At 36.7% G+C, this 14,605-nt stretch overlaps 1 protein-coding gene across 2 annotated transcripts in view; it reads right to left on the bottom strand.

The window, feature by feature from the left end:
• Positions 1-4,853: 4,853 nt before the first annotated feature.
• adamts2a (ADAM metallopeptidase with thrombospondin type 1 motif, 2a) overlaps positions 4,854-14,605 on the bottom strand; it is a 189,621-nt gene continuing 179,869 nt past the window's right edge. For both annotated transcript variants that reach the window (XM_015349607.2, XM_015349608.2), the window contains 7 exons: positions 12,864-13,027; positions 11,707-11,863; positions 10,712-10,844; positions 10,016-10,223; positions 9,622-9,751; positions 9,157-9,249; positions 4,854-6,535 (listed from right to left, as the gene is read on the bottom strand). In XM_015349607.2, the coding sequence (XP_015205093.2) occupies positions 6,087-6,535; positions 9,157-9,249; positions 9,622-9,751; positions 10,016-10,223; positions 10,712-10,844; positions 11,707-11,863; positions 12,864-13,027 (1,334 nt within the window). In that variant the 3' untranslated portion in view covers positions 4,854-6,086. The remainder of the gene's footprint in view (positions 6,536-9,156; positions 9,250-9,621; positions 9,752-10,015; positions 10,224-10,711; positions 10,845-11,706; positions 11,864-12,863; positions 13,028-14,605) is intronic.

Raw genomic sequence — 14,605 nt, 5'->3', positions numbered from 1 at the left:
GGAGACTTATAACAATGACTAATGACAATGATTAAAATTCCTTTTAAAAGGAGTGATCAAGAACTGGCCTGTTGTAAAATCCTGTGCTGCAGACAAACCCTCCTGGACAGTTCATGTGACGTTAGTAAATGTGGTTCTGTCAATTTAAAACCCATAGTATGTTTTCACATGCATGTTCCATATTTTCAGAGCATAGATATTACTTGCAATATTCTTATTCAAGCTTGCTCTTAATATTCAAATATTTACTTGAGAATGCAGGTTTTGTTTCACTATAAGACATTTCTCAGTCTCACTACATAAGGTTGTGATGTCAATTTGATAAATTTGTGATGTTGCGTGAAAGATCTACAGCCTCACTGGATAAATGGACAATTAGTTAACAGCAGAGTAAGACTTCTGGGGTTCATGAGTCTCTAGGACTCAGAGAAACAGTTAGCATAAAGCACATAATCGATCTAATCGATCCAAGGATCTAATCTGCTTGTTCCATACTCCCACATCCCTTTGCAGGTTGAAAAAGTGTCTCCTGTTCTCAGGTTTTAAGACAGTTCAATGTAGCTTCTGCATGCGTCATGTGTGGGTTTATATTCTATTGTTGAATTAGAGGACATCAACTAGGTTGAATTGTCAAAGTACAGTATCTGAGGATTTTGAATACCTGTATCGGGTCCTCTGTAGTTTCCTCTGTTTAGGACTAACAGTTCAGATCTTTTAACCTGTCAATACAGTTTAACTTCATCAGCAACCAATATCCCTAGCCTTTTTATTCCTATAGCACAAACTCTGTGTGTAATAGTGTTAAAGTAAATGAGTACTAAGAATCACAACCATATGGTGCACTTCAAATAGTTATAAAAATACCAACATATAGTCAGTTGAAGATATATAAAAATGGTTCTTTCATTCTATGAGCACCTTGCTCTGTCGCAAAAGACAGACGCAACAGTCACAGAGGAAAAACGGCTTGTGAGCAGTGTTTTTTTTTTTTTCATGATGTTTGCGTGGGAACTCCTAGATTAATCATGACCCTGGGTTATATTTAGCAAATGAGCACCAGAGGACTGATAGATGGGTATAATGTGCTCTCATTTAAAAAAAAAAAAAAGAAATACTCAAAATATTCTTCACTGGACAAAACATGTGATCTCCAATCTGGTTGCTAAGACACCAGAGTCTATATCTGGGAGCATGAGTCTAATTTTAGCCCGGCCATCAAGCGTTTCTTTAATTGTGACCACCGGAGTGACGAAGAAGGGGACCAATTTGAGATGCCCAGAGTTAGACTGACAGTGTTTAAATTGTTCTTGTAATACGAGAGATGACTTGTACTTAAAGGTCTATTGCTGTTCCTGTGATAAAATGATGAACAAAGTTAATTATGTACAGTTAAATATAGCCATGCTAAATCAAAACAGTATAAGCATCACTTCCATGAAACTTACTTTGCCTGTATGCTCTTAAAGAGTCCTGTAAAATTAAGAGAAGTATAGGATTTGTAATTACTTTTATAGAAACTTGCACAATGGTTTATTTTATTTAGAAGATAATAGGGAACACTGTATCCATACTTCAAACGTGATCTCATCCTTTAAGACAGTGTTTAAGACTCAACCTTTTCCAAGCTACTGCAGACTGACAGCAAAATTTCTGTGGCACTCTGCCACCCTTCTCATATACACACATGCAAAAACAGATCCAGGATACAACAATGATTTTACAAACTACTGTACTAGAGTTGGGTTGAAACCTTTAGCAGATTTCTAGGTTTATCCTAGATCTCCAAATATTCATGGGACCCTGGTTGCGAACCAATTATGTTCCACTTGTCTCCAAAAAAGTATGTTAATATGGAGCAGTCTGATCCTTGTCCTCTTGAGTTAGGACTTTACAGCTAAACCAAGGTTCTTAAAAAGGGTCCAGTGATCCAGAATGTACAGTTTAATGACCCCCTGCTGGTTTGCAAGATTCCTTTTTTAATTATCAATATTAACAATAGTAATTTTGATTTTGAGTGGTTAATTCCAGTTGCAATTGGATCTCACTGCTGCACACCTACTGGTTCATTCATCACAGAACAGACCCCATTGTGATTTTATCAAGGTATAGATCTTCTGAGAATCAGTAACTAGATAAAAAAATGTATTTGCTGCCCCCTGGTGCCCTATAAAAGCTTGATGTGGGATAGCCTCTAAGATGCCTTTATGAGAAGTAAGTGGCTTTCTGTGAATGGATGGACTTTGCTAGCTTTTTGAGAACTCTTTTCTTTGATATTGTGTGTGTTTTGTTTGACCCGTGTTTTACATTATCTTAGGGTTATTGTATTATGCTGTCTTATTTTACAGTACTTACTGTATATCTGATGATTGGAATACATAATTGAGATGTTTTAAAATATTATTTTCAAACTTACTTAGTTGTACATTGGACTGTGCCTTTCCCGTTTTAAACATTGTTCATTCACTTCAGGTAATAAAGAATATGTTAACACACTATGGTGGGATTTTTGCTCTTAACTTTCAACTTTAATGGAGGAGAGCCAAGCAATGCAGTGTATGGCAACTTTAAATGTGAATGATTGTGGTTGATTGGTCTCCATTGGTGAAAAATATTGTAGATTCCCCAAGTAGCAGCTCCTCCTACAAAATCATGCACAAGATGACCAAATATATAATCTACAACAGAGGTTGGCAACGTACAGCAGGTGTGCCATTATTGGCAGGTGTAGAGATTTTTAAAGGTATGTGCAATGAAAGCAGCACATGCAATAAAAGTCTAATAAGCCACAAATAATCTAAGTTTAAAAAAAACTATGCTTGACTGTTCTGTAATTCTCTATAACATGCTTTCCAATGAAAGTTTTTAAGCTTAGAAAAAAAAAGATTTCACTTGGTTTATTTACTGCATTATTTTTAGAGGGGCTAGCCCATTGTTTTTAAAGGAAAATCACAATCTGAGCCCTTTTGGAGAGATCTATATGGATTTGTTCAACATAAAGCCCATGCTGCTTGTGCTCTATGTTGTGAAAGTGTGGTTTATGTTGTGTATTTTCAAACAACAAATGGTAAACACTTCAAGGATGAGATGGACATGGCTTAGTCTATCAAAAGGGTCACAGAGAGATACAGTATGAAAAACACAGTAGTGTCTTCACACAAGTACAAATCAAGCCACAAAAGCAAGTTGCAATATCACAAAAGGTATTGCGAAACATGGAAAGCCATTTACAGATGGCCATTTAAGAGGCTTTTGTTTGAAGTGGCATTTTCATTGCTTTTAGCACTTGGATCAACATATCACTCTGAACGGGTATTTTTACACATGAAGTCAGTTCTTTGCCCATAACATTTCTTAAATTTTTATTAATCAAAATGTTAAGTAGGGCTATGATTGACATAAAAAGTATCAATTGCATGCAAATCCATAAAAAACATGGGCATGAGCTAACTCTTGGCACATCCTTTCTGAAAGGATGGCAATCCCTGATGAAAACGTATGTTTTTGTATGCCATTGATACAGACAATGTGATGGAAATGTTTTCAAGGCATTTAACCCAGAGGCACCAGCTACCACACCTCCTGACAGCTGTGCGTTTCATATTTGTTGCGATAAACCATAACTGATGGTCATGTGGCGTTGGTTGTAACAGGGATCACATTGCATCTTCGCTAAGATGAATAAGGTTCGGAATTACACTGCAGAGGCAAACTAAGTTCGCCAGGTAAGGTAAATAACTATAGGATGGTTTAATAATAAAGAAATTATGTTGTAAGAAGTTACATTTAGAGAGAAATAAAAGGAAAAGCCTAATCCTTTGCTGCTGACAGCTCACATGTTTATACTGTATTCATTTTATTGTTTAGGGTGCTTGGCAGTATATCAAATAATAAATGTTTCATGTGAAACAATAAAATCACAGACACCCCTTTTGCAAAACACCACAGACATTTGAACTTTAATAAATATTAAAAATAAAGTTCTAATTCATATGTACAAGTATTGTACAGACAAATCCTATGCATTTTGCAGTTTTTGTAAGGCAAACTTTAGATTTCAGACAGTGCCAGAAATAAACAGGTCCTCTACGCTAAGGCTGTGATGCGATCTATATTTTTTTTATTTTTTTTAAATGCAATGTAACAAAAGTTGAAGAAGAGGTCTCTCTGATTCTTTAGAGAATTTCAAGAGCTTGTAAGCATTTTGAACACAGATCCATGGAACCGATTCCTAATATAAGAAAAAAATTAAACTGATACGTGGCATTTTATCTTAATCTTAATTCTGTAATTTCCCCAGACTTCCAGATCATTATGATAACTACATCAAAGCTGCAGTACACAGTTTATTACATAAGTTCAAAATAGTGCAAAGACCCAGTAAGGTACCATTCAAATAGATGTTGGAAATGAAGACATCATAACACATTTAATCCAATATTCTGTGTATTGCTGGTATTACATAGCATGGACTACATCTAATGTATGTATTACTACTGTATATGAATAGCAAGGGTAATCATCCTAGAGAGAGTAGTTCATTAACAATTTCATAATTACAACAGCTGTTTAAAACTTCAGTAATGAGTATTGACTTGGAGACCTAGAGAACATTTTTCAAACAGAAACTTTCATTTCAAGTTGCTTTCCCAAAGAGGCCTGTATTTCACTGTGCATGGAAAAACAAGCAAGATAAAATTTATAAAGCTTCCACATAAAAGGACTTTTTTTACATACATTTTTCTAGTCAGGGGAATCATTTGTGTGATTTCTAACACTCCAAAGTACCAAAGAGACCAGTTCATTTTCCAAGCATCACTAAGTAAACGTGCAATAAACAGCAATAGCACCTCATATTTGATTATTGAAAAATTATATTCTTGGCAAAGTGAAGATTCTATTTTACTTGACAATACATTTGACAGGTAAAGCCAGACAATTGATTCGTTGTCTCCACAGTGGAGCTTTATTTATCCAAACCATAATTACATAATACTTGTATTCCTACTGACCTGAGAATGCTGTGCTTTCCATGTTATCCAGCTCTGACACGGAATCCAATTTATAGAATCGGCTGTTCTTGAGCCTGGAGCACCACATTTTCTTTTAAAAAAGTATATTTTAAGTGCTACATTTAGTTCTCTGTCTCTCCTTCACATTCAGTAACAAAATAAAACAATCGTACATTGAATTGTGAGGTTAATTTAACAGCCGCAGTCATTTCTAAAATTAGATGCTTTGTGTAACCAACATTACTGTTTATTTTTATTAAATATAGGAGTGAAGTTTAAATTGATTGGGCCTTTCAATGCATAATATATACCAAGTAACTTATTTGCTTCATCTGAACTTCTTAAAAAAAACATTGGTCCTTAAAATAAGTTTTAATTGCTTTTCAACTGGAAAATAAATGCATAGAATTTCTTACTTTGTGGTACCCAGTCATTTAAGACTTGTAGAAAACTGCTCACTTGAGGGGTACTATTGCAGATATTTTTTTTGTCAGGAATTATAATACTTATCTTTACATAGATTACAAAACATGTACGATGGTAACTTGAGTGCGAAAAAACAATTAACTAAATCCTAACTCTTCTGTGTATCATTATTTAGATGCGTGAAACTTTGTCTTTGTATAGGTGCGTGTTCTCTGTATTACAATTCAATTGTAAATACTATATTTTAAACAATATGTGCCTCCTAACACTAGTTTTCTTAAGTGGTTTGGAAAGATAAAGTTTCATTTATTGGATGCCCTAAGACACCAATATTTATAATAGTTTAAATATGTTGGATGGCACACAAAAATATTCAATTGCTTTCACCAGATCTCTTTAGAAGGGAATCCTAAAGTGATTTTGTGATTCAAAGCAAATGTGCAAATATTTGCCAGTGGTTTTTTTCCCCACAAAGCTTGTCATTTCTTCAAATTTTGAAGTGGTAAAAACATCTGTACCTTATTTTGTTCCGGTATGTGGCATAGCACCAATATAATTTCTGATGTAATAATTACAATCTGTGATAAAAACAGCTTTCATCTCTATAAGAGAAAAGCAAATTTGTCCTTCCATGCTGGGGCTTCAGTTTCTTTAAATTTTTATTTTTAGAACTCCCTGCCTTTGTTTTTCTGCAAGTAGCTCTTGGATTCTTTTGTTCCTTGTTTTTTCCTGAAACAGCTTTCTTCTGGGAATGACATTGTGCTGAGGGACTTCATTGTCAGCTCCATGTATTTTATAGGGTACATCGATCGCATTGTTTTCTCGGATGTCCTCAGTTACATTATAACTTACGGTGGTCTGGTCTGTAGTAACACTAGGCTGTGTCACTGCAGTAGGCCTCACTTCTATTTCAGGTGTTGTTGCCATGGTAGGGAGTTTGTCTTCCACCACATTGCTACTTTTGTTGGTTAAGTGAGGGGCAGTGTCACTGCTCTCATTGCAAGATTTGCAGCACATCTGCTTGTAGCCAGGAATGGAGCAATAGCGGTTCAATACTTCCATGCGACAGAAAACTGACTTGTCTCCTTGGCAGCGCTGTCCTGCAAAATGGAAAACAATGTAGTCATTTACATGAAGTTATATCGAGAGATTAGAAAGGTTCCAATGAAATCTCCATTTAGGGGTAATAGTTTAAAACACAACCCGACACAAACTAAATATCACAATGATACCTAATTTGCCTTAAAACGCTTAACAACTAAACTTTCTAGAACAGAATATCTGTTTTAGATGTGCCGTCTGGGAACACAGTAGTATCTCATTGGCTAATACATTTCTCCTTAGGAAGTTATGACACTCATTTTAAAAAAATGTACCTTTAAACTGACCAAAATCATGTCTATTTTAAAATGGTGATTTTGTCAGTAAGTACTGTATATACCTCATTTTGTTTGCAATTCAGTTGTTTTTTGTATTAATTCACATTCTGAATATCTTGAAAATGTCAACCGTACAGATTTTATTACTAGTTTATTTAATTTGGTGTCACAGAGAAGTGGGGTCTGAAGAACTATAAGGGAGAAAGAGGACCAACCTTTGCAGAATGCCTCCTTTTTTACAATGGATACTGGTATTCTGAAGTAATGTCTCAGAATCAGAACTGAATTTTAATTTCTAACATTCTTTAAAACATTGATTCAATCAGACTGTTTTTGTTCTGAAAGCAGCTGGAAGAAGGAATGAAGCAGTAATTATAAAAAAAAAATCTGTTTCTATAGAGTTTTCCAGTGATGTGTTCAATACTCCTGCCATAATTGTGGATCAATGAGCCTGGTAAAACTGTGTCTAATTCCTTTAACTGCCTTGTGCTTTTTTTAATTTAAAACTATGTGACTTTGGACACTACTTCAAGACTCAGAGAGAGCGCACAAGTTGTTTTTTTTTCAATTTTTATTTCTACAACATTTTTTTGCAGTTGGTAATGACAAAAACCAAAACAATAAGATGCACTTCCCCTTTCCACTCAGATTGGTATATTTATATATATTTTGTTTTATTTTTAAAGAAAAAAACAGTATCGAAAGGTACAATTTCACAGTCACTTTGGTAAAACACTTCATTGTTTGGAAATAAAGTAAATAATTCCATGGTGATGTAAAAATTGAAATGGCACATTAAGTGTCATATTAAATATTTACAAAACATTACTAAAGTATCCCTGATAAATCAAAGTGCATATAAATGTAGTGCACATTGCCCATAATCACCCCCTCACAGCTCCCCGACATTGAGGTGATAATGCCACAAACAGGAACCCATTGTTTTTATTCAAAAAGTAAGGATAACAGTCATAAACATTATTGATACAGTCAACATCAATGTTATTTACAGTATTTCAGTGCAAGTTCATCTTGCTATTGTTTTCTCCACCACAAAATTTTAGACACCCTCTACATAGTCACAACGAAAATATGTGATCACATTATAATGACATGTCTGAAGTGCTGAAGGATGATTTATTTCTTTCCAACCTTGTAAACTATTCACTTTGATTGAACTCATCTTCAAGTTTTTGTTTTAAGCTGCCTCTAATCCTAGTTCTTCTTTTCAATTCAATTCACACTGTTCTTGACTAATGCTATCTTCGCCAGTAATAAATGCCATTACATTCAGTTCCAGATAAGGCATTTTCTTTTCTGTTCTTTTTTTTAAAAAAAATGAGCTTTAAAGATGAGGGTTCATGAGGTATTTGTATCACTTTCTGACGTTTTATATTTGCCAGATACAATACGCGCACACACGCGTACACACACCCACGCAAGATTCCACTCACAAGATTGCACATGCACATGACACAAGTCACGATCTTTCTTTGAGAAAATGGCATATACCCATTTTACTGCCACATGGGCCTTCTGGTAAATGTTAACAACATTTCCTGCATAACAAAATCCCAACCCTGCCCCATACTTTGCTTTTTAATAACTCTGTATTCATGTAAAATTAATACAAAAATACACTTAACAGTCAACGATCAAAGCGATCAATAGCAGTCAAAAGGGTTAGGCAAATAAGCCACAGCTTATTCATTTTTAAAAATGATTACTTTAAATAAAGTCTGCAAGCACAAATAAGCTGCATTTATTGAACGTTAGTATTAACAGTCAAGAGAGAATATGGAAATGAGGTGAAAATGCTGAGCGGCCTCCCATACTGCAAACTACCCCATTTAACTTCAGCCAGTCTTCTTTGTTACCAATTTGAGAAAATAAGTGTCATTTTGTTAAATGAATTAGTAAATGAGCACTTGGCAAATGTCATTATTGTGATGCGATCACATTCACAATAAATTTTTCTCAGTTGCTCCACCACTGAGAAAAAGCATCCATTTAAGAGCTTGTTTTCCAAGGTTAGCCAAGCACAACAAGCAGGCTGAAGACAGCGCCCAATCAGAAGCCTGCAATCGCCATAGGAACTCCCACTCGAAGCCGCCAATTGAAACCCTTTCTTGGCGTGGTTAAAGGCCCGTGCTACAACACAGCTCCAAGACAGACAGCTTAGGAGCCATCGCCCAGTGAAACGCAATCAGGAAACCCAAAGCGCAGCTCTTCTCATCAGGGAAATTTACCACGCAGGGAGAAGGAGAGAAAGAAAGGCAAGGTCCATGTCAGAAACGGCATGCATTTAAGGCCAAGGTCAGAGTTATAAAGGGGTCGTTTACTTGAAGAAATCTTCTGGATGGGGAATTCTGGATCTGGTCTGGAGAGCCATTGGACCAGGAAGTTCCCTTTCTTGTTTTGGTCTGCAATGCTCTCTGAAAATAAATGGAAAAAGAAGACACAGCTGTGGTTAGCATACTGTGGACAATCCTGAAAGGACACTGGTGTAGTGAGTTGACAGGTTTCTCATGAGGACAACACTATAAAATATTATTCAAGCATTACTGCTTAAACATTTTTCAGCTACAGAAAACAAATGACCTAATAACCTTCCTATCACTAATATTGTGCAATAATTAGAGCTTTGGGTTACGTTTACTTAAGCAGATGCTAAATGTGGAAAGAAATAAGCATTGGCTGAACTGCTAAAAAAACACCAAAACATCCTTCATCTTAAGTGGGCCCTTAACTCGCTTGTGATCGTACAAGAAGAGCTAATACCATCCGATTTTAAACAATCAACTTACTAGGGCACGGAGGTAGTCTACACACTCTGGTTTTCTCTGGCTTGGCTTCAGTGCACAGCCCAATAGTGTTGTCCCGTGTGTGACACAGGACCTGTCTCTCTTGGGTTCCATTGGCACATGTCACAGAGCACTGGAAGAAACCCAAAGGTACAGATGTGGTTTTGCTTTATACAGAGAAAAATGTAAACAGATCACCAAACAGAAGAACAACTGCTCAATAAACTTAAACTGTGTTAATTCACTGGCATGCTGACTGAGGATCTGAGGCAACCAATGATTTATTTGACATTTATGCAAAGAACAGAGGGGGGAAAAGTGTCTAAAACTCTATGTTACAATGATTTGTTTTCCCTTGGGCACGCTGAGAGGCTGATTGGATTGGAGACGCTCTTACCTGTGACCAGGGACCTGTCCTCCACTGGGCGGGACACAGCTCGCGGTTGCAGGGCCGGCGGGACTCTGGTCGGTCATCGTTGCAGTACTTGCTGTGGATGGAGCGGTTGGTGCCATCGTGCAGAGGCTGAATGCAGCGCACCGTGCGCGACTGATAACCCATCTTCCCACAGGTCTTAGAGCAGGTCCCCCACTCACCAGTCACCCAGCTGCAGGTTTACAGTTAGAATTCGTATGGCACTCACACTGATGGCTACCACAACAAATACACTCACACATATAAATAAACCAGTCCAATTAAAAACATGAATTGCAGTACAGATGTTAGATTTAAAACTGTATGTGTATTACTCGGTATAGTGTATGCATTTAGGATCCGTGATGGTTATAGGATTCAAAGTGTGTAATATATTTTATCTGCTCTGATTTGAGTGGGAACTGCATTACCATGTGGGCTAATAAGCAGAGGTTAATTCCTAGCAGAAAAAGAAAAGGAAAAGAAGAAAAACACTGCTCCCGATCCTTCTGTAGGTATAGAATTAACCTCTCCTTTTTCCTCTTATCCCTTCTGCGTCATTGATATCACAGTAAGATGTATGGGAACAAAGGTATAAAGAGGGTGTGTTATTTTACAATAGTCCTACTATAAGTGAAGAAGTAGGGATCTTTCATGACATGCTTAAATGAAAAAGCTTACATGGGCTGAGAACACTCTTTTTGGTTGCAGTCTCTGCTGATTGCCCTAGGCTTCTTGATGTTTTCACAGTATGTGCGGTGAACCATTTTGCTGTCTGATTTCCTTCGGCATCCATATCTTGTATACTGCTTACCTTACAAACAAAACAAACTGTTAGTAGTTAAAAGTGAGTGATTCACCTTACTTTTTCACCATATGTTTTTAATAAGGCCGGTTGAGAATAACATGCCAGAACAAGATGATTCAATTGCATGATCCTCGTTGATCATACTGAAAAACTAGAACTGCTGAGAAGTTCCTTCACGTAATAGTGTATCAGAATTGCCATTTTAGCTCACTTTAATTCAGGGCTCTCTTGAGTTTTCCAATAATGGATAGTTGTGAGCAGATCATTAGAAATATAAACTACAATAACTAGGTGTAACTAGGAATCAAATGATTGACCACCAAAACTACAATAGAACAGAATAGCAATACTGTAAAAATGTTAGGATGAATTTGTGTGAGGAGTTTTGGGCTTTTTTCCTTTTTACTAGGTTTACCATTGTCTCTTTCCAGCAGAGGGCACTCCATCTTTGTTCAGTTCTAGTAAATTGTGTCACACTATAGAGCTAGGAGCCTGTGTGATTTAATTACATTATACACGGATCAGCCATTAGGAACATAGTATCTAGAATGAGGGCACCCTCGTGAACATACTGTATATGGCTAACAATCACAATGTAATACAAATTCATTGTGTCACAAAGAGATTTTTGTTCATATTATTTAATCAGTTTTAGGCCTCAACTGTTCGTCTTGAATGATAGAATGATTAAACAATAAACATTTTTTAACACTTTTGAGGCATACGAGGAACTGTTCATGCTCTGAATCTGGATTATTGCCTTGAATTTTGCCAATGAAGATGAATCAGTTAGAGGTTATTGAAGTAATTTATTTAAACCAAGATGTATCTCAGCTGTTGTTTCTCAGCCTGTTATCGACAATGTTACCTCCTCCACATGGTTTGGAACAGTGGGACCATTTCTTCAAGGCCCACTCAAAGTAAGAAGAGTCCTCCACTTTGTTGTCCTCGATAGATGACTGCAGGTCTTCATGGATGATGTACTTGTATGACAGAGTAACTTTGGAGTCTCCATGGGACCTGATCTGTGAATGAGCCACACTCATCAGGATCAATTCTAAGCAGGCATCCAGATATTAAAACACTGTACTCTCAGCAATTCCGTCAATGATCCCCATCTATGAATTTGCTTCATTACTCTGCTCTCCTCCCCACTGATAGCTGGTGTTTGGTGAGCGTTCTGGCACACTATGGCTGCTGTAGCATCATCCAGGTGGATGCAGCACATTGGTGGTGGTGGCCTGGAGTCCCCATTACCTGTAAAGCGCTTTGAGTGGAGTGTCCAGAAAAGTGCTATATAAGTGTAAGCAATAATTAATTATTATTTTTAAGTATAATAATGGCTTCTCAATTGTCATTTTGTTCCACATTGGGACCAGCTACTGTTTTGGCAGTATGTTTGCACTTATTCTGTTGAGAAGAGAGATAAGCAGATAAATGCAATGTAATATAATTTCCAAAAAGCCGAGGTGGATTCAATTCAGAATCTGGGATCCTATGTGTGTGGAGTTTGTATGTTCTCCCCATGTTCACATGGGTTTCTTCCAGGTGCTCTAGTTTTCTCCCACAGTCCAAAGACACAGTAGTAGGTTAATTGCTTTCTAGGAATATTGACCCTGTTGTGAATGAGTGTGAGTATGTTTGTGTCTGTGAGTGCCCTGTGATAGACTGGTGTCTTGTCCAGGGTGTACCCTGCTTTGTGCCCATTGCATGCCAGGATAGGCTCCAGCTACCCTGCAACCCTGAATTGGATGATGCAGTTATAAAAAGGATGAATGGACAAATTCTAATTAAAATTAAGAAAATGTCAGTATGAACAGTATCAGCATAATCAGAGCTGGTCAGAGTAATGAAGAAGAGTATATGGATTAAATGCCTTATAGATATTATACATGTACGTACACACAGGTCAAATGGTATGTTTACAGTGAGAAAATAATATTTGTCATAATATGCATCCATACACATACTGTATCTGCAGCATCCCTGTTAGAACTGTAGCAGTCAGTAAACTCAGTGTCTCACCATGATCAGAACCCCATACTTGAGGGGCCCATTGGTTTGAATGGACTCCCGGTCATCATCATTGTGATACTCCCACTCCACTCCCTTTTCAATTATTGTTCTCGACTCAGGGAATTCCCCTTCTCTGTTTAAGAAGACATTCCCTGTGGCCTGGTTCTTTACAGCTGAAAATGAAATACAGTCACAGAAAGGTTTTTTCTGTATTTGCTTCTTCCTAACTTGATTGTGATGAAGCATATAACACATTAGAAACAATTTATATTAGGTAGATATAAAAACATTTTTTTTTTCAAATTAAGCTTTCTCAATAAGTTAATATTTGTTATTATTGGAACATTTTACTTATAATTCTATTTGAAATCTGAATGTTTTGTGAACCTATTGCTGAGCTTTCCTCTTGCTTACAACTAAAAGTCATAAAAGAGAACCTGTGACTTTCATTCAGGAAAAAAAATACTGTTAGCCTTACAGTCTTATATAGAGTCTTGTATACTGTATATTGTTACAGGCTGTGGTAGGTGACTATGGAAATGTCTCTAAGAATCTTGATACACTGGGAAAAACCCAACTTCTCAACTTGTGCCAACGTTTCCACTTCCTAGAGCTTCAAACCAAGGAATGTTTATTTTGTTGTGCTGGATAGGATACTGATCAAAAGAATCTTATGGTTTACCGTAGCTAATTCAGGTCTGGGTAAATGATTAAGAGTGTCAAAAGTGTAGCATAAAAAGACAGAGACACTGGGGAATGGAGGAGAACAAAACAAGATATAGGAGAAGACCAGAGGATACAGATCATAAAGCTTGAGTGAGGTGAGAGGTCCTTGCACTGATTATCCATAAAGATCAGATTGGAGCTACTGTAAGTATCCGATCCGTGCTAAGAGAGCTTGCTGTTCTTTTTTAGGGAACTCTGATTTCCCGAGTGAAGAATCCCTCAGTTAAAATTGCCTCTCTGGTTAGTAGTCACATTTTTAGAACAGTGAGATAAAATTAACCATAGGTTGCATTCTATTTAGTTTAAAAGGCAGCTTTATCTTATTCTTGCCTATGTAGTCATTATGAGTTTGAATACTTGGTAGCATTCTGGGTTTTTTCTGGGTGATCTAGATGTAGGCCTCTGGAATACCTTGACTGTAAACATGTAAAAAGAGTTACTTGGATGTTGTTTGTTTACTGTGTGTGTTGTAATTTTTTAACCAATTTTTTGTTTAGCACACTGTGCCTGAATTATTATGCTTTTCACCAAAACTGTGCCAAAAAACAAAGAACTCATGTACCTCTAATCATACCAACAGGTTGAGTTTATTCTTGGCAAAATCCTTACAAGTTATGACACTGACACTGATGTGGCTGTCTCTATTCTATCTAATTGTATCTCTAACATAAAAACTTGGTAGACTCAAAATTTCCTTAATCTTAACTGTGACAAGACTCAAGTCATGCTTATCGGCACCACCCATCAGCTTTGTAAACCCAATCCTGTAACCCTATCTGTAGATGGTTCTGTACTTGAGCTTCAGTCTAAACTGAAAAACCTTGCGGTAATATTATATTCTGGCTTAACATTCGACCCACATGTGCAGCATATTGTCAAAACATCTTTTTTTCACCTAAGAAATATCGCTAGACTACGCCCTATGTTATCACTTACTGTGGCTGAAAAGCTGATCAACACATTTGTGTTGACATACAGTAACACATTTCCTGAATTGACTACTGTAATGCTCTACTTGCTGGGGT

Source organism: Lepisosteus oculatus, chromosome 11, assembly GCF_040954835.1.
Source record: "Lepisosteus oculatus isolate fLepOcu1 chromosome 11, fLepOcu1.hap2, whole genome shotgun sequence".
NCBI lineage: Eukaryota > Metazoa > Chordata > Actinopteri > Semionotiformes > Lepisosteidae > Lepisosteus > Lepisosteus oculatus.
Note: the sequence above shows the minus strand (reverse complement) of the source record. Positions and strands in the feature narration are given on the sequence as shown.